This window comes from Hemicordylus capensis, chromosome 1 (genome assembly GCF_027244095.1).
Source record: "Hemicordylus capensis ecotype Gifberg chromosome 1, rHemCap1.1.pri, whole genome shotgun sequence".
Classification (NCBI taxonomy): domain Eukaryota; kingdom Metazoa; phylum Chordata; class Lepidosauria; order Squamata; family Cordylidae; genus Hemicordylus; species Hemicordylus capensis.
In genome coordinates, this window is record NC_069657.1 from 58,388,474 (window position 1) to 58,409,366 (window position 20,893).

Consider the following 20,893-nt stretch of genomic DNA (forward strand, 5'->3'; position numbering starts at 1 on the left):
TATTTCACAAAGTAAGATTTCCTCTATGCAGCAACACATGGGATATGGCAGTTGGATCTTACAGGGAGGTTTGGTAGGCTCTGAGCCAGGGAGTATCTTCAGCCACTGGCTCTGGGATAAAGTTTTCAAGTGCTGAGTTTGGAAAGAAAAGTGCAACTCAAGTCACCAGCCTCTGCTATTGAACGTCTTGCAAAACATCTGTGTTAGGGAGTTGGCACCTTACACACCTGCTTCTCTTGAATCTTGGGCTGCTTGGGAGACAAGCATCGCCCATAAGAGCAATGTCATTAGAGAGCAGGTATGGAGGCTTCTGAGAGGCTGCTTTAAAGAAAAATTCCACCCATATGTTCTTGCAGATTCAGGAGAGTAGCTCATGAGCTACTGTGGTTGCAGCCAGCATATCCACCTTAGTCAGTACCTTTTGTTGTTCACCACCCTGGGGTCCCAAGACAAAGGAGGTATAGTACAGTACAGTAATTTTTTAAAAAAACCTAGTCACTTCACCCTAGTTCTCCTGTACTCTGCTCTGTTTCCATGATGTATATCCAGAGGTGAGCTTGTGAGTCTTCTATTCCAGCTGCAGTTTGATTCCAGGGGGATTGGTATCATGCTAGAGTATCTGCTTTGCATGCAGAAGGCCCCAGGTTCGATTCTGGAATATCCAAGTAAGGCTAGGGAAGATCCCTGCCTGAAATCTTAGAGAGCCACTGCCAGTCAGAGTAGACAATACTGACCTAAAAGGACCAATAGTCTTAATTTGGTGAAAAACAGCTTTCTATGTCTTAGGTCAGGACTCTGGATATGGAAAATCATTTTTCTCTGTTTCATCACTGAATTTAGCAAAGTCTGATTTTATTTCAATAATCAGAGTTTCCAAATCCATTATTGGACATCAGTCTTGCCTCTTAACAGTTAAGACTGTACTTCTGTGATGTGTGAGTTAAATATGTGTGATGCTTCTTCTAATATGCAACATACCCTGGGGATTCAAACAAGTGTCCTTACAAGTGAATAAAGAAGAAATCTGATTAACACTAAGTATTTTTCCTAGCACTTTGTGTCTTTTATTAATATACTTACCTAACTGCTGAAGTCAGTTTAGCTGTGTTATCAGAAAGCATACTTATTGCTCCTTCATCTTCACCTTCTAGTCCCTGTGGGAAAAATTAATTTCAAAAAATAATAGCCATATATACTGAACAGAAGTATGGTTAAAACATGAATGGGGAATCTAATTTTCCTGCCCCAAATCAAGACGACCCCAAATCAATTTTATACATTAAGAACTCTTTCTAGAAATGCTCTGAAAATTTGCTGATTCTATTTGAATGATGCTAAACATACATTTGTAGATTAATTTCAAAATATATTTCCCCACTTCGTTAATCTAAAGTTACTTTCATTTCAAAATCTATAGTGAGGAGTGCCAGGCGGGGACAACCCCATAAGTGTCATACAATTTAATCTGGCATTGCCAGCATCTTACATCTAGTAAACTTCTAAAATGTTAATGTTTTATAAGCATTGTATAAACGCCAAAATAATATTTTCAGATTAGATATAAGCAAAACTTACCATTATACTTTTAAGTCTCTTGACCTCGTCTTCTTGAGCCCTGTAAGATTCTAGCTCTTGCTGAACTGATTCTGCTACCTCAGGAAAAGGGCTGAAGAAATGCAGACAGTTACATGGTTTAAACCTAAATCTTATAAAACATATTTTGAAAATGCCTTTTGTAGTTTTATCTTTATAATGTATTTTGAATGTTCTCTTTCTACTGAATACTAGTAATGTAAAATGAAGCAGTAGTAATTATACTAATTGAAAATATTCAGCTTACCTGCCTTTAAGTTTCTGCCAAAATTTATCAGCTGCAGTTAAATCGTATGACTTCTTATTTTTTTTCTTTGGTCTAGCACCTGCTGGGGAATTTTCCATTCCTGAAGACTCTTCCAGAATAACTCTGTTCAAATGAAAGTCCTATTAAAAAAAAAACACTTTATTAAACATCTTCATCTTTCATTTGAAAGAAAAGTCTTCTCAATCCAAAATAAGTTGCCAAAAGGGACAATTGTTATACTAAAACTGATTTTGAATTTGAAACGCAAACGAAATGCGAGAACCTTTCAATTAAATTTGACATTTTAAGTGTTGCCTTAAAATTCCTCTAGCTTGCTTGTCCAATCCATTTCTCCTGTAAAAATTTAAGAATATTGGCTTTTCTATCAAGAAAGTTATTTGAGACTATGTTTCAGCAACCATTCAGAAGAGTCTTCCTTTTACTTTACTTCCTCTTTTATTTTGTAAATGTTTGACGTGGCTGAGGAAGGAGTGCGAGGAAGGAGTGAACGAAGACCCAGGACCCCTTTGGTCTTGCTGAAGTAGGTCCCACTAATGCCCTTTCCTCCTGGAGCTGCTAGGTCAGATTGTAGTCTCAATCATGCATAAAACCGCATAGAGACCAGACAGGCAGTTGTATGAGAGAAAGAGAGCCCCTTTCTCTTGCCCATAATCCCTCACACCTAACAACCAGGTTGTTTTAATGAGATAATTCACACAATCAAAAACTGAGTTCTACCCAGGTTTGGGAGATGTGTGAGCTCCCAGTTTTCAGCTGCGTGAGAGCAAAGTAAGAGGAAAACCTAGGTAGAAGTGATTGTGCGGAAGCAAGATTGGAGGAAAACCAGGGTAGCTAGCTTTTCCTCCTACAATACCTCACTGTATTTGAATTATTGTTGTTTTGCTGTTTTGTGAGGTTTTAAACTTAAAACCTTCTAAATAAAAAATAAGTAATATTACTGAAAGAATGAAGAGTTGCTGGTTTTTCCCATTTGGGGTGGCTATGGGGAACCAAAATGGTGCCTCTAGAAGTTGGAGTTGATCTGGTAGCAGCTGTGCAGTACTCTGATCTAAGATAAACTTTTACCTTTTAAAAAGTAGGTTACCAGCAGCAGTTCTTAAGAGCCATGTTTTTCTCTCTTTATTTTATTTATATTTTTAAAATTTGTTTAAGGCATTTCTATACTGCCCAAAACTAACGTCTCTGGGCGGTTTACAACCAGATAAAAACAAAAGTAAAACATTAGTTAAAAACAGAAACAAGGAATTTTAAAACATGACAATTAAAAAACCCCACAATATTCTAAAACATTAAAAACAATCAAAACAATATCAATTAAAAGCCTGGGTGAACAGATGCATCTTTAAGGACTGTTTAAAAGCTGTCAGAGATGGGGAGGCTCTTATTTCACTAGGGAGCGCATTCCGAAGCCTCAGGGCAGCAATGGAGAAGGCCCAATTGTGGGACCCATTGAAGACTGTATCAAGGCACAACGCCTGGAATTGTCCTTATGAGCATCTCTTCCGTTATGTCTGTGGTTGTCAATGTGAACATCCTCCCTGCCATCTGTAGGTGAAGTGGAACTTACAGCAGCAGTCTGCTTCCCACTTTTTTCTGATGAGGAATCTCTCTTATCCACCACATACAGAACTGCGTCCCTTGCCACTGTCAGGGTCTGGCCGACTGCCAGGGAAGATCACGGGACAAAACAGAGCTGCTGCAACAGGATACGGCTCCGAAAGTTTGTCCTGACCGGACTTGGCTGCACGCTGTCGACACAGAGGTTGACAAATGTTGCTTTTCAGCAGTGAGTAGAAAGCTGGTGACGTAATTTATAGTGCAAGCCGAGAGCTCCCAGCTGACAGGAATTCAAGGCTTATCAGCCGTCTGCAAAAGGCAGAGTATGCCACCACGACTGCCATCACCTTTGTAAAAACCTGTGTTGCAGTTGACAATCCAAATGGCAGGACAGTGCCAGGATAGCCCACTGTGAATCTTGGATACTTGTGACGGTTTTCCCATATTCCTACATGAAAATACGCCTTTCAAGTCTAATGTTACCGCCCACTTCTCCTTGCAAAGATGTAAAATTCATTGCAATGTCATCATCCTGAACTTGCGTGCCCATATACATTGAGTTTTCTCAAGTCCATTATTGCCCGTATGCCTTCATCACTCTTGGGGATTTGACAGTAACGGGAATAAAATCTGGACATTCTTTCCATCTATCACACTGGCACAATTGCCTGCTTTTGTAGTAACACCTGAATTTCTTCCAGAAGCATAGGAGTCGGCTTTGTGTAGTTCACTCCTGAAAATGGTGGTAAAGCTTTGAACTGTACTGCATAACCAGTCTCTATAATCTTTAGCACCCACTGGTCTGATGTTATGTGGTGTCATGCTTGAGCATGACTTGACAGCTTGATGGAGTTGCTGGCAACTGCAAAGCTGATGCTGTGTGATCTGGAAGCCATCAAAGAGCCTGTTTATTCTGGCCCCTATTTGCTTTAGCGTTTTGGCCTGTTTGCCTTTGTCTGAAACCCTTATTCCTTTGATAGGGGCGGTATTGCTTCCTGAAATCCTCTCTTGTTGCCTAAATGTGGCACGATTTTGTCGGTCATATGTTCGATAATGGGATGTAGCAGTACTTGAGGATGTTGATGTCATACAAGTTTTTGCCGTATATTTTGACTTTTTCCACGACTTCATTGTTGAGTCATTGTTTTCTGTGAACAGCCCTTTCCCATCATATGGTAAATGCTCTACCCTATCTTGCATTTCCTACTGCAAGTTAGTGGAGCAAGCCATGCATGGCGATGTAGAGTTATTGCAGTCGCCTGGGCTCTTGATTCAGTCTCTGCTAGGTGTTTAAAATGTGCTGAGTAGTTGTCTGGTTACAGCTGTTGTCTTTTCATAAGTTTGTGCAAACTTTTCCTGAAATTCCTCTGGTGACATTGAGGTTGAATCTTGGAAAAGTATATCCCATAAATAATGCTCGTACCTAGCAAGACATGCTGCATAATTTATTATTTTAACAGATAAGCTTGTGGTGGCATATATATTCCTTCCTAGCACATCAATTTTTCTCCCTTTCTTTTCAGCTGGAGCTGTATGCCACTGTCCTCCTTTTGAAAAGGTCGCACATTCCACTACCAAGGAGTTTGGTACTAGGTAAGTATTCTCCTCCTCCTAGATTCTATATAATCCTTTGATATCAGGGTTGATGTCTGTAAAACTTCTCATGCTGATAGTGCTGCCTTAGTAATAACAGGAAGCATGGGAAGTGCTACTGGGTGTGATCCTCTTGCTTTAGCCATCATGTCGTAGTCTGGGTCCTTCAGATCTATCTCTGGCTGTTTTAATTCCAAACCCAATACCTCGGCCATCTCTCTTATCTGAGCATGATAGGCCTTTAATTCCTCTGAGGGTGGTAATGAAGTCTTTGGGGATATTTCTGCTGGTGGATCAGCAAGATAATCCCCTCCGCAATAATCTGTTTCTGTTGAGTCTGTTGAATAACCATCCCCCCCCACATCATCATCCACCGGGGGCACTACTAGGAGTATTTTCTTTTTTGGTTGTGAAGGCCTTTGTGGTTGAGGGACTGGAGGTTGTTCTGGTTGTGTCTGAGGAGGCATCATTTGACAAGCGATAGATGTTACAGACTGAACTGTCGTTGGTATACAGATTGGTGCTGGCGCTGTGCAGACCCGTATTTGTGCAACCTGCTGTACATCACGCTGATTTTCTTGTTGGGTTTTCCACATGTGATATGATGCATAAGCTGGTAGGTATAGAACTGTTGGCCTATGCCTAAACCAACAAGTATGTGTGATTTGCTTGGGGGTTGTATACCTCTAGATGGGTGTGAAAGCCACCTAATGGTGCAGCGGGGAAATGCTTGACTAACAAGCAGAAAGTTGCTGGTTCAAATCCCCATCGTTACTATATCAGGCAGCAGTGATATAGGAAGATGCTGAAAGGCATCATCTCATACTACGTGTGAGGAGGCAATGGTAAACCCCTCCTGTATTCTACCAAAGCAAACCACAGGGCTCTATGGGTGCCAGAAGTCGAAATCAACTTGACAGCACACTTTACCTTTATATAGGTCTGAAGGTGTTAAACCCTGTGTGGCCACATACTGTAGTGGCAATGTCCATGTTAAGGGTACATTACTTGCAACTGGTCTGGTGTAAATTTTGAAGGGTCTTGACATCCCCGTTTGGTCATCAGATTGTCTCAAAGGAGACATCAGTTGTATCAGGTTCGATGTTGCAGGTAACACTCTTCCTGGAAACATTGATGGTGTTTTCGGTACGAGAGGGGCCCCTCTTTGGTATCATGTTCAACATCAAGCCCTCCAGTCAAAAAGCCATGAAAAGTGGATCCCGAAGGTGGTGCCCCCCTCTTTGCATAAATGAATGACATATGCTGGTAACCTCTAGGCTGGATTACTACAATGCACTCTATGTGGGGCTGCCTTGGTATGTAGTCTGGGAACTGCAGTTGGTTCAGAATACGACAGCCAGGTTGGTCTCTCTGTCATCTAGGAGAGACCATATTACTCCTGTGTCGAAGGAACTACACTGGCTGCTTATACATTTCCAGGCAAAATACAAGGTACTGGTTATTACCTATAAAGCCCTAAACAACGTAGGTCCTATGTATTTAAGAGAATGTCTTCTTCACCATGAGCCCCACCACTGTTAAGGTCATCTGGAGAGGTTTGTCTGCGGTTGCCGCCAACTCAGGAAAAACAGGTTGCTTACCTATAACAAATGATCTGGTAGTGATTCCGCGACATTCATAAATATGGGTTCTGCGCCTGCTGAGACCTGCTTCAGGTAGTCATGGTTAGCTCCAAGCAACGCCTTTAACCGTCTCTGCACAAGCCTGCAGTACCCTTCATTGGTGGTTAGGCGTCTCTCTATTCAGTTTCTGGCTGACCGACGAAGCATGGTATAAGACAGCCTCCTTATCATGTTCATATTGTAGCATGCCGCCTGCAGCGGGGCTGGATGGGCGGGTTTTATGAATGTTGTGGAATCACTACCCGATCATCTGTTACAGGTAAACAACCTGTTTATCTGGATAGTAATTCCAGCGACACTCATAAATATGGGTGATTAACGAGCTGCCCCCTCTGGCAGTGGGCGCTGTATGCTACTGGAGCACTCTCTTTAAAACTTCCCTGCCAAACTTCGCTTTCGCTGCAGACCTATGGTCTAAGACATAATGCTTTATAAACGTGTGATCCCATGTAGCTGCAGAGCACACGTCCGTCATTCGTAGTCCCGCCAAATGAGCTGCCGAATAAGCCCTAGTTGAGTGGGCCTTAACAGACCTTGGGGCAGTTTTCCCTTGAGCTTCATATGCACTCCTAATGGCCTCCACTAACCAGACGGACAAGCATTGGCGTGATGGCTGCTGGCCTTTCCAACGGCCCTTCAATGCTAGAAACAGATGTTTTGACCTTAAGGGCCGGTACCCCTTCAGGCAGAAGAGGACAGCTCTCTTGACATCCAAGGAGTGCATCGCCTTCTCTCGTGGTGTTGTTGGGTTTCTGAAGAAAGTTGGCAAGACAATGTCACAGTTGACATGAAAATCTGTTACAATCTTTGGACGAAATTCCGGGTCCAAGCGCATCACCACCTTATCCGGATGGATTCTTGTGTATGGTTCATCTATGCGTAGTGCAAGTATCTCACTAACTCTCTTGGCAGAGGTGATGGCCACCAGGAAAAGTGTCTTTAAGGTCACCAGCTTCATCGATGCAGCAGACATGGGCTCAAAAGGAGGTTGTGTCAATGCTGAGAGCACCAGGGATAGGCTCCATTTTTCTACTGACATTCTGACAGGGGGATACAAATTATTAATCTCCTTCAAGAAGTCCTTTGCCCGAGGATGCATAAACACCAACACCATCCCATCCCTGATGGCAGGACAAAATGGCAGCCATGTGTACTCTGACAGACACATTAGCCAAGCCCTGTCTCTTTAGGGATGTGAGGTGCAGCAGAACCTCTTTCAACGTTGTGTCCTTTGGTCTAAACCCCTTAGACTTAGCATAGGTAGCAAACCTTTTCCATTTTGCTTTGTAATTTCTCCTTGTCGACTCCTTCCTGTTCTTTATAAGGATGCGTCTCAGAAGCTGACCCTCCACGCTGTCAGACTGAGAGTGGTCAGGTTTGAATGCAGGATTTCTCCCCTGTCCTGAAAGATCTGGTCTGGTCTCTGCAGCCTCTTGTAATTCTGACCCGCCAGGCTGAGGAGTTGTGGAAACCACGGCTGTCGAAGCCACCACGGAGCAATGACTATTGCCCTGGTCCTGTCCTGCAGCAACTTGGCCACCACCCTGTTCAGCAGTGGATATGGTGGGTACCAGTAAAAGACACTGCGAGTTGATCGGAACTGGAAGGCATCACCCTTGGAGCCTTCTTCCAGAGCCATCCTCGAACAATACTCTGCACATTTTTTGTTGACGGCAGTTGCTAAAAGATCCACTGTTAGGTCCACACATAGAAGATCTGATCCAACAGTTGTGGGTGCAGCTCCCATTCGTGTTGGAACAACGTCTCGGCCCTGCTCAATGCATCCGCAGAATATTGTCCTTTCCCGCAGAATATTGTCCTTTCATGTAGATGGGCATTCCTGGAAATGCACCAGTTCCAAACCTGAAGACTCAGCTGGCAAAGTGGCCAGGACACCGTGCCCCCCTGGTTGTTCACATATGCAATAGCTGTTGTGTTGTCCATTTGCAATAGAATCGTCTTGTGGGGAATCAGGAGTTGGAAAGCCTGAAGAGCCCTGTAAGCAGCCAGAAGATCCAGGAAATTTATATGAAGTCGACGTTCCTGTCGACTCCAGCATCCCAATCTTTTTTGCCCGCACAAGTGGGCACCCCAACTGAGATGAGAGGCATCCGTAGTCAGCGTCAAGGTTGGTACAGGCGTTTGAAAGGGCATTCCTGCCAACATGTTTCCGGCTTTCGTCCACCACACAAGCGATTTCAGCACCCTTTCCAGGATATGTAGTAACTTCTCTTGTGCATCCACATTGGGGCTGAAGAACTGCAGGAACCATGTCTGAAGCTTCCTCATTCGTAGCTTCACATATTGGACCACTGAGGTGCACGACACCATGGGGCCCAGGAGAACTTGAATGGACCTGGCCCGCTGTTCTGGTGCCAACTGAAAACGGTCCACCATCTTGCAAATGCGTTGAAACCTGTCCATGGGTAGAAACGCTTTCTGAACAGCCATGTCCAAGACCGCGCCTATGTAAGGTAGATGTTTGGCCAGCTCTAGATGTGACTTTTTCCCGTTGATTCTTATTGCCAGTTGGTCCAAAAGAGATGTGACCGTCACAACATGTGAAGTCAGTTGTTCTCTTGTCTTTGCAGTCATGAGCCAATAGTCTAAATAGGGATAAATAGAAATTCCTTGTACTCTGAGATAAGCAATAACCACCGCCATACATTTCATAAACACCCTTGGAGCTGTAACTAGTCCAAAGGGCAAAACGTTGTACTCATACACTTGTGTGCCCAGGGTAAACTGCAAGACTTGGCTGTATGACAATGTGGAAATAGGCATCTTTCAAATCCAACGTTGCAATCCAACATTCTCCATGTAGAAGAGGGAGGATTGCTTGCAACGTCAGCATACAAAATTTTCACACATCAACATACTGGTTCAGATCCCTGAGATCCACGATCGGCTGTATGCCTCCACACCCCTTGGGTATCTGGAAATATCTGGAATAAAACCTCGAGTGGCACCTTATCCAAGGCACAGGTGATATTACTTGCTTCCCCAACAAGGAGCAGACCTCCTCTCTGAGAATATCTGTCTCTGGTGTATATTTTATCCCAGAGAATTCTGGCAGAGTAAGGAATTCTGTGGCATATCCTGTATGGACTATGTGTAAAACCCAACGGTCTGATGTTATGTTGTGCCATGCTAAGGCATGCCTTGCCAGTTAGATGGAATCACTGGCTCTACACAAGGCGATGGTAGGCCTTGTGGTGACCGTTGGTAGGGTCAGAATCTCACTCAAAGGAACATCAGAATCAGGAGACTGCTGGGATCACAGGTGTTGCATGTTTTGCTGGGCTGATTTATTCTTATTTTGCAGGTCAGCCCTATTTCTGCCTGAATAGGCTTTCTTGTTGTAGCGATTCCAAGGCTTTCGAAAATCTCTGCACTCAGAGCATTGGTAATTGTTTCATCGCCTTTGGTAAGGTTGGTATCTGTTTGAACTATACCTCTGTGACTGCGCCATAAAGGTTCTCACTGTCATCTTCAACTTCCTCCACTGCTCCATAGTCTCATCAGTGGTTTCCGCAAAAAGTCCTTTGCCATCAAACGGCAATGACTCGATGCGGTCTCACATGTCCTGTTGTAAGGACGTTGAGCGGAGCCAAGCATGTCGTCGCAACATGATTGCCGAAGTCAGAGTTCTAGATTCTGACTCTGCCAGATGTTTTGCGTTAGCCAATTGCTGGCATGTAGTAGTAGTTGTCTTTAAAAAGGCAGCCTCAAACATCTGCTTGAGTTCTTCTTGGGTGAGTGAAGCACGGTGATCATATAGCTTTTCCCACAGGCAGTGTGTGTATTTGGCCAGACATGCCATGTAATTGGTGATCTTGATAGAGAAGCAAGCAGTAGAATATGTGCGCCGTCCTAGGACTTGTCCGCTGGAGTGGTATGGTGCCTCCCTGATTTCAAAGTGGACGCGCAATCTATCACTAGGTAATTTGGGGCCGGATGTTTATGCAATTACACATTGTCTGTCTCTTGGACCCTGTACAAAGTTTCCAATTTCTTGGATGTCGGAGTAGAGGTTTGTAATATAACCCAAGCCGAATGTGCTGCATTAGTGATGACCAGTAACATCTGCAGATAAACTGGCTGCAGACCTGGAGTCTGTTTCATAAAGTTATAGATGGGATCATCCACATCTGTCAACTTAGGGTGCAATTCCAGTCCTATAACCTCCATTTCTGTTATCTGCTGGTGATAGGTCTTCAATTGTTCATTTGGCGAAACGGACAAGGGGGGAGGCACCTCTAGAGGCAGATCTGGCAAGGTTGGATCTGAGCCGCCCTTGGAAGAATCTGACACATAGCTGTCCTCATCAGAGGAGTCAGAGGCAACTGGGTAGGTAGTAAGCGCATGGGGCGCAGAGCTGGAGTTCCCTTCAGCATCCAACATCCTCAGCGCGGGTTGATGTCCTGTAGAAGTCTGAGCAGTGTGTGTAGCCAACCGGGCAGATTGAGTTGGTAAGCTTGCCTGCACAGAGACAGTCCTCGCTGCAAGATGCATAGCCGCCTGTACAGCCACAGTCCTTGCTTGTTGATCTGTCTGGGAATCACGGGAATGCATTACAGGATCTCTCACAGGAGTGACCTGTGTAACTGTATTGTGGCGCTGCTGCCTTTGCAAGTGCCACTGCCTAAACAATAAGTACTCTTCTGGCGACAGTGCGATAGAGGCAGCCCCCCACCCACATTGGGGTTCCAAACCAACAGTTCCTGGTGTCCTTGGAATATCAGGAAGCAACAGGTCACCTTCCAGTGGCACGTCCTCTTCCTCATTGAGACCCGGATGCAGGAAGCCTTTGAATGTAGAAGTGGATGGAGTAGTTTCCTCTGAGCGAAGTAGGTGCTACACCACCGGATCAAAAGGAACATCCAAAGGGGCGTTCTCAACATCGAAAACATCCGTGTCTAATTTAAGTTCGGTGTCAAGAGGAACAACCTTGACCTTGAGTGTCACAATCTCTTCATTCTGCCACCTCAATACCAAGGTACGGTCCCTCTATGTCGAGGTGTGTTTCAATGTCAAATGAAGCCTCTGTTTTGCACCTCGGCCTCAAGGAGCCTCGTTCTCCACCCGGTCGCTTGGCGCTGAACAAGGCTGCGATGGCGAAAGTTGCGGTGTTGTGGCGGGAGACAATGACACCGCTCGATGCCGAAGGCGAGTTTCCTGCAACCCTGATGGAGACGGGGTGGATTCCATAGCCTCTACACGATGGCGCTTCCTTTTCTTTTGCAGAGGAGCACCAGCTAATGGTGAGCCCATACGATGGCGTGGGCTAGCGGCTCGGCTTGTCGGCTGCTTAAAAGCAGCGTCCGGCTTTGACGCTGAGAGCATCTTCCCTTTCTCCGGGTGTTTAGACTGCTTATCCAAGGCAGCACCCAGGACAGCCAGGGAGCCTGAAGGTGAGGGGAGTAAGGCATTCTCCATTAGGGCCACCTTAAGGCGTGCCAACCTGTTCTTCAAGGTCTGTTTTGAGAAACCTGCACAGATGTCACAGGTTGTGGCAGAATGTCCCTCTCCCAGGCAAAGGAGACAGAGCTGATGTCCGTCTGTCGAAGGGAGCTTGCTGTGGTAGCCCTGGCACCTTTTAAAGGTTGTTTTTTCATGGGTGCCGCTTTTAGTGCCCTCACCTCTAGCTGAGGTGGCCGTAGCCGGTGTCTTTTCACTCATGGGGTTGGGGGGGAGGGACGTCAAAGTAAAGTAAGTTCTTGTTGAATACCGTTATGTAGTTTGTAGCCGTTTGTATCCATCTTAAAAAAAAAAAAAAGTAACATGGTTTTGTTCTTTTGCCAAAGGGTTGTAGAGTAGAGTTGTCAGTCAGTCCAAATCAAGCTGAAAAATCAGTTGCATAAAACAAATTACACTGAGGAGCAAAGAGTTTCCCAAGTGTCTGAACGCATAGGTGGTCAGAGAGAAATTGAATAGAGAGACATCTAACCACCAATGAAGGGTACTGCAGGCTCGTGTAGAGGCGGTTAAAGGTGTTGCGAAGAGCTAACGATGACTACCCGAAGCAGGTCTGCGAAGACGCAGAACCCATATTTGTCACTGGAATCACTATCCAGATCAGGCCTTCTTCGTTGCTGTCCCTGGACTTTGGAATGTACTCCCTACTGAAATAAGAGCCTCCCCATCTCTAGCAACTTTTAAAAAGGCACTGAAGACACATTTATTCACCCAGGCTTTTAATTAGATTTATAGTTTTAATACTGGGTTTTAAATGATTTTAATTGTTAATTGATTTGATGTTTTAAATGATTTTAATTGTAAGCCACCCAGAGACACAAGTTTTGGGCGGTATAGAAATATTTCAAATAAATAAATAATCACATGGAGTTGCGGGGTGGGAGGGTAGGGGAGCTAATTCCCATTCAACCAGAGTCCCACACGTTCCTGGCTCCAAAGCTCAGAAGACCCTCCAAAAAATCCCATTTAAAAAGTGTCCATCAGGTCAGCAGCGTACCTCCCTGCCGCCCCAGTGTCCTCCTTGGCCAGAGGTACCCGGCACGCGAAAAAGCTTATACAGAAGATTGATACACATAAATTTAAATGATCAATCAGCAAAAAATCAGATGATTGAACAAATTATTTAACTGGCTAGCAGCCCTGGTTATAGGTATTTATTTGCCAGGTATTTAGCAGCTGATGGAAGTTAAGGCACACTGAGATGTTTGTTGAGATGACTGTATTCCTCTAACCCAGGGATTCTCAAACTTGGGTCCTCAGGTGTTATTGGACTTCAACTCCCATAATCCCCAGCCTCAGTGGCCTTTGGTTGGGGATTATGGGAGTTGAAGTCCAATAACACCTGAGGACCCAAGTTTGAGAATCCCTGCTCTAACCAGTCTATTACAGGCAAGTAGCTACAACAAAGGACAAAACTAGAGCAGAATCTGTCACTCTACCATGGTTTCCCAGTCTATCCATAAACCAGAGAAAAACACAGAAAAGTTCCCACCAGACAGGATGAACACCCTCCTCTCCAATCACTGCCAATATTCTAATACTAATATTATTTGTGTTTGAATAGCATACAGTACACAGAAATGCACAACAATACATCTATTTAATATACATTACTGAAAGCATATCCAGTAATTGTAACAGTTCATGTTGGACAAGACAACATTAGCATTCTTGATTGGCTGGTGCTACTGCGCACACAGAAGTCAGTCCCGACAGTGCATGGGAGCACCATTGCACAACTACTTAAAACTGCATGCCTGCACTTGCACTGCACTACTTCCACTGGAAACAATAAAAGTATCATGATGCAATTGCAGGTGTGAAGTTTTAAGGCGGCAGGGACAACTATGCTTTTGCACTACACTGCCAGGGCTGGCTTCCACATGTGTGGTAGAGCTGGCTGATCAGGAACAATAATGTTGCCTTGTGCAACATGTAGGCCAAAAATATCAAATGTTTTATTTTAATGCATCATGTAATGTATATTCCAAAATGCTGAGATGTGAAAACATTTTTAATACAATAAATTCATTTTTAATACAGCAATACAGAGAAATAATTACTACTACTATCCATAAAAATTTGCATGTTTTAGAATTTTGGAGTCTAGTTAAACAAAGTCTTTCTAACTGCAAGACTGCCTAATTCTTTGAGATTTCTTAATATGCAACATCTGCACCATCTTGTGGTGATCAATGATATTCTATCTTTATTGTCAGTATCTCTATTATAAACTGAACAGGGGTTTTAAAAAAAAGTCCAAAACACTTGTTCTGACAAAATTATATACACATCCAATAATAATGCTTCAATTTATCAGGAGGCCCAAAGGATAGTTAGCTCAACAAGTGCTATGGGCAAAAAAGAGGAGCGGGGGGAGCAAGATGTAAACATTTCCAGAAAAAAAGTTGCTGAACGGGGCAAGAGGGAAAGCCAAGCAGCCCACCTCACCCTTTTTCCTGGTAAAAATGTTTTTTGAGAAAGATAAGAGGTGTATAGATAAGAAAAGGCTCTGTAAGAACTAATCTTACTTTCCTTTAACTATAATTTTAACTGATAATTACCATCTTCAAAGTCATGCAGTTTTTGTTGTTAAACACTAAATCTAATATGCAGGGTGCAGTAAAACACTAGTCTCTAGAGCCTCATATGTAAGAACAGGGTGCACCGCAAATAGATGGTAGGGGTTAGGGATGTGCACGAACCGGTTCACAGGCCATCTTAGAGGCCTGTGAACCAGTTTGTAGGTGGCCCAGTACGGCAGTCTGATGCCGCGGGCGCTTGTGCGGAAGTTACTTCTGCTTTTAGCGGGCAACAAGGGGGCAGGGGTGGCAGGGAGGACCGCCGCCCTGAAGATTTCCCTAAAAACTGGAGCGCTGGAGGGGGAAATGCAACGGGAGGGGTAAGTACAACCCCCCCGCCCTTAAAGCAACACACACACCCCGGCGTTGGACCGTGCCTCCGCGGTCCGTGTACATCCCTAGTAGGGGTATATGAGCCGATTTGAGCTCAAACTGGCTCAGAGGCTAGACCTTGAGCCAAACCAGCTGAGCCAGTTTGGGCCCAGTTCGAGGGTGGCAGGGGCATTACAATTGTTGTAACTGTATTACAACTTGGGATGGTGGCCCCAAAAATGGCCACAACGCACGCACAGGGCCTGACATGGGGGGAGGCTGGTAGGGGGACACCCCACACCTTGCAGCTGCCACAGCACCCACTGAGGCCGCCAAAGCCTCGGTGGCAGTAAGTTGCCATTTTTAAAAAACAAATTTATTGCCCCAGTGGGTGGTACAGATAGACCACCCTGACTCCACACATCCTTAAAGGTGCAGCTTCTCCCCCCTCCTCCTGCAGTCAAGGTTATGGCTTAGATTTTTAATACCCCAAGATGTCTGGGAGGGTGTGAAGCAGAGTGGCAGGCAGAGGGAGGCGTGATGCTGCTGTCGTGCTGGACAATGGTGAGAGGGGACTACCTCCCGAGTTGTCCACCCTGCTGATGCAGTTGTGCACAGGTTCTCCTATCCGGAGGAGCCTGGTCCTGCAGTGCAACCGGCTGTGGCGGCTGAGGTGGAAGTAGGGGAAAGTCCTGCAGGCACCAGAGCAAGGGAAAGGTGGAATTCCACTGACTTTGAACATCTGAGGGAGCAGATATTCAGATTGAAAAGGGATCTCAACCCCGATGTCAAAGGGTAGTTTGGTCTTGGCTTTGGTGGGGGGAGCGTCTCATCATAAAGCACTGCTCGTAAACACAATGCCCAATTTTTTAGAGTTTGCTTTGATAAAGAACAACATATCTTGTATGACGCCGGCTTATACTGATCTCCTAAGCAGAGCAAGCATGAATCATGATAGTCAGCCAAACAAACAACGCTTAAACATCTTCTTGATATCCATCGCCATTAAAGGCATGCCTCGAGGCTGCAGCCTCGGAGTGAAAAATGAATAAAGTTCCGAAAATACCTTAACTAGTCCATTACACGTAAGAACAGTCAAATATAGTTCAAAGTCACAAATTTTTCTTTTCTTTCAGTTAAACGAATCCAGATGAACCAAGGAGCCAGCAATGAGGTGTTGACACTTTGGCAGTCAAATAGAAACTAAGAAAATGGCATCCCCAACTGTTAATTTCAACAGAAGCATGGAACATGTGCAGGGCAGAGTGGGTATCACGAGGAGCTAGTCAATCTTCTTGCGAGGTCCCTGTGCAGGCGCAGAACCCATTCATTATGAATGAAATGGATCATAATCCAAATCTGTGTGCTTCTGTTCTGCAGTGTTGTTTTTCAAGTCAGAGTTGCAAAATATATGCACTCTGCTTGCTTAGCCCTTAGGGAACTATGGGGAACTTGAATCACCCCATTGTTCCCTATGGTAGTTCTAGGGACACCAAAGTGGGTTGGGTGTTAGCGCATGACCCAACCACCTACCAGCCAACCCACAAAACAATTGGGCAATCAGGCAATTTTAAAGGAATTTTTAAATTTTATCTGGGTCAGTAGGTCAATTATTTACTGACCCAGATAAAATTCAAAAATTTTATAGGGCGATTTGCAATTTTTTGTGTGAATTTCCGATTTGATTCATTGAATAGATTTTTATTTTTTTTTGCTATTCAATTTGAGGTCAAATCAAACAGCAAAGAACAATTCATGCACACCCTAGTAGGGCTGCCTTAGATCAGAGTTCTGCTGCTATATTAACTAAAAGGGGCAACCATCACACCTATCTGATGCCAGCTCCATTGGCTGCCAGTTTGTTTCTGAGCCCAATTCTAAGTCCTGGTCTTGACCTTTAAGGTCCTTCACAACCTGGGATCAAGCTACCTTAAGGACTGCCTATTCTCATATAACCCTGCCTGGCCACTGAGATCTGCCACCGAGTCCCTGCTCTATGCTCTGCCATTAGCCAATATCTAATGGTCCATTAGTCAAGATCTAATCTGTCAGTGTGATGTAGTGGTTAGAGTGCTGGTCTCAGACTTGGGAGACCTGAGTTCAAATCCCCATTCAGTCTTGAAACTCACTGAGTGACTCTGGGCCACTCATGTATCTCTCAGCCTAACTTACTTCACAGGGTTGTTGTGAGGATAAACATAACAGGATAGAAATGTAATAACAGTAATAATATTTGGTGGTTCGAAGCAACACGGCTTTTTTTGTAGTGCTTCATAGTTGGGCAACTTCCTTTCTATAGAGATCTGAACTGTCTCCTTAACCACTGTAAGAACTTTAAAACTTTTATTTCTCAGAGCATTCTCCCTTTAAATTAGGTTTCTTGGTATTTATGTTTTTAGTTGCTGGCTGTTTTTAGTGTTAATTGTATTGTATCTGTTCTTATGCAAATAGTTTTACTGTAAATTTTAATTTTATGCTTTATGCTTTATTCACAAGCTGCTCAGTTTTAATGAAGAGCAGCATATAAATCCATTAAATAAATGTCTAACAAATGAATTCTAGATGGTGATCTGTGCAAGATAATGGGCCAAACTGATGACAGATTGACACATTCTAAGTTGTGCTCAATTTATAAAGTTGAATACACTCTACACTACTAAAGTTTGCATTATGTAGGTAACAGTGAAGGAAAATAAAAAGGGTTATCTTCACGTTTCTTACCAGAACATCATGCACTAAGGCCTGGTAGGTCCAAGTATGGTGCAGAGGGGTTGCCAAATCGATGTTTCTGTCAACAAGTACTAAAAGAGGTCTCTGGAAACTGTAAATAAAAATATTCAGTTAATCTCTGCATTTGTCAATATAGATAGAAGGTTCCAATGGCTAGTAATAGTAACAATTGAAAATGTTGAATGTCCAACTTTTACACTGGGCTGGTTCAGATGTCATGTGCTGCTAAAATTAAATCTTGGCTTTGCACACTGTTCTCAAGCCTTGGCAACATGCGCTTCTCCTCTTCCCTGCCCAAATGAGTCTCAGAAGAATTCCAATTCTGATCGTGGTTAGAAAGAAGCCAGGACCACTTGTGATGGATGAACTGACTGATTCTGGCTTATTCTATCCAAAGTTGCAAAATAAACCACAATTTGGACCCAAGTCAGATTCAGACTGTGGTTTATTTTGCAACTTTGGATAGAATAAGCCAGGATCAGCTGGTTCAAACATCATGCACAATCTTGGCTTCTTTTTAAACCACAATAAGGAGAATTCTTTCAAAGTTTGCATGGGAAAACTTTTGGGGGGAAACTGAGGGGGGGAAACACACTTCTGAGACTCATTAGATTCTAATATAATTAGGTTGGATTTGAACATAATCTGAAACCATGGTTTTGCAACCTGTGTAAACCATAGGCTGCTCACAAAATGTGGTTCCCTGGGACTGGCAGACTGGGATCTGAGCATGTGCTTTGAAGCTGGTTTGCAAACTACAGTTTGTGATAATTACAGTTACCCATTGTGTCTGATTTCAAAGAATGACAAACCATATCAGACAGCTGACAAATCAAACCACTGGCAGACAAACCAATGCTCTGCCTTAAGGGCCTTGCTGCACCAAAGAGGCCGGAGATAACATATGAAGCAAAATCCTGAGCAAATGGGAAACAAAAAAGCAAACAACCAGTTCTAAATGGAGCATCGGTGATTGGAGTCAAGGATGTCTCGATGTGGGTTATCGTCCCCACCTCCAACCTCAGACGCATGAAGCATCTCAATAGCAATTGCAGGGGAGCAATCACAGGGGAAAGGGCATGCATTCTTCTTGCCTGTGGGATCCTCAGAGGCATCTGGTGGGCCATTGTGTAAAACAGGATGCTGGACTAGATGGGCCTTGTGCCTGATCCAGCAGGGCTGTTGTTATGTTCTCTCCTGTGTTGGAATCTCTGCTGCTGCCGTGCTGGGCTACTCTGAGGCATGCCTCATGGCCCAAAGGGGGAAACTGTGCGTTACGGTATCTTGGGCATGGCCAGGTGGCGATATCACATCCAATGTCACCTGGAAAGGTGGAGGTGACCCTGGGGCTCTCGTAGAGGAGGGAAATCCCTTGGGCCCTTTTCCTTCAGGCACCAAAACGATCCAGGTTCACCCTGTGTACTCCATGCACGGACGGAGAGGAGGGAGGAAAGGGAGAAGAGAAAGAACGGCAAGGAGATTGTGTGTGTGAGAGAGAAAAATGTAGGCATGGAGGTAGGAAAGAAAAGGCAAGGAAGGAAGGCAAGGTGAAAGGCAAGGAAAACCTGATCGAGAGAGAGGAGAGAAGCTGCCTTGAGCATTGCAGGACTGGAAGAACTGGGGCAGGGCTGTCCTCTGCTGGCTATAAAGGCATTCAATTTAAGCTAATTAGCATAGTCCTGCCCTGGAGTACATGGAGAGGATAACCCATGTAGAGACGTCCTTGACCCCAGCAGCTGAGAACCATGGTTTACCTGTTTGTGTGGAAGCTCAAACCCAGGGTGGGTTTCTTAACTATAGTTTGCACAAACCACAGTTTCGCATTATGTCTGAACCCAGCCTGAAAGTTTAAAATCCTGAGATAAAGTATGCAAGTCAATTTAAACTACTGCTAAATCTTAAGTTTTCTTACATGAACTTAAAAAACAAAAACAAAAAACATTTGGTTGTATCCTAGTACAAGTGCAACAACATTTGAGCATATCTTCCCAGCTCCTTCTCTTCCCAAGTGCAGTCCCCCGAGATCCCCAAAAGCCACTTCTGAAGATAGGGGGATTGGGAATGGTGTAGATGGCTACAATGGGAGGAGGAAATCTCAAGAAACTGGGCACAGGTACCTTTTTACTTAAGCCTGTAGGCCTTTTCCCAGGGCTTCCCCCTCAAATGGCAGCTCCTCGGTGCCATTTCCAAGGCCCTCCAACTCTCAAGAGCGACCTGGGGGGCTCAGGAAGCTGCAGCAGGGAAAAGGAGGTGGGAAGATCCCTTATGTAAGAATCACTGTACTCACACTACTTAGAATATAATCTATTACTACTACTACATTATTGCAAAAATAAGCTAGGGAGAAATATGACACATGGCTTGTCTTTAAAACCCTGGGCTTTGAGATATCAAAGTAAATATAAGTACCTGAATTGTCCAGCCCCGAGTGTGTCACCTGTGAAAAGGCTGTTTCTTGCATCTCTGAGGTTCTCTCGGAGTTTCTTATCTAGTTTCTGAAAAATGTTTTAGCACAATTTTCATATAGCAACAACAAAGTTGGCTAAAATTTTAAAAAGCGGATCTTGTGGCTTTCCCTACAACATGTACAAGGATGAAGACAGAAAATAATCAGAAGTGAGACTAAAAAGCAAGAATAGGAGAAACAGACATCAATTTTCCCAGGGTTCAAACCAGTCTTCCCCCTAACAGAGATTCCCAGATGTTGTTGACTACAGCTCCCAGAATCCTCAGCTGCAATGGCTTTTGCTTGAGGATTATGAGCATTGTAGTCAACAACATCTGGGAATCCCTGTTAGAGTGAACACTGGTTCAAACTACAATTTAGTGTTGCTGATCACATAAAATTCTCTGCTCAGCTAACACTTCCATTACAATTGATATAACAGTGAATATCAAGGACACATTGTGGGATACTGCCGATAACACCACCGACAGACACACGGCCGTCTCTAAAGCAAGATGGCTCCCTTCCCCACAGCCATGTCCCACCATTTCTTAACCTTATATTCTTTGCATTTTTCTCACTTTTAAAGATGTGTGCTCTCATTCCTCTACCACCAGACTACACATGTTCCTTTTTTCTTTTTTAAAGGGGTAAACAGGCTCTCCACCACCTGCAGCAAGACTACTTCCCC

General features: G+C 44.2%; 1 protein-coding gene across 1 annotated transcript in view; it reads right to left on the reverse strand.

The window, feature by feature from the left end:
* Positions 1 to 20,893, reverse strand: part of SCFD1 (sec1 family domain containing 1) — a 93,466-nt gene that overhangs the window by 54,036 nt on the left and 18,537 nt on the right. Inside the window, exons 9-13 of the mRNA XM_053283835.1 lie at positions 20,166 to 20,251; positions 17,748 to 17,847; positions 1,841 to 1,980; positions 1,576 to 1,666; positions 1,081 to 1,154 (exon numbers count right to left, since the gene is read on the reverse strand). Coding sequence (XP_053139810.1) covers positions 1,081 to 1,154; positions 1,576 to 1,666; positions 1,841 to 1,980; positions 17,748 to 17,847; positions 20,166 to 20,251 — 491 coding nt within the window. The remainder of the gene's footprint in view (positions 1 to 1,080; positions 1,155 to 1,575; positions 1,667 to 1,840; positions 1,981 to 17,747; positions 17,848 to 20,165; positions 20,252 to 20,893) is intronic.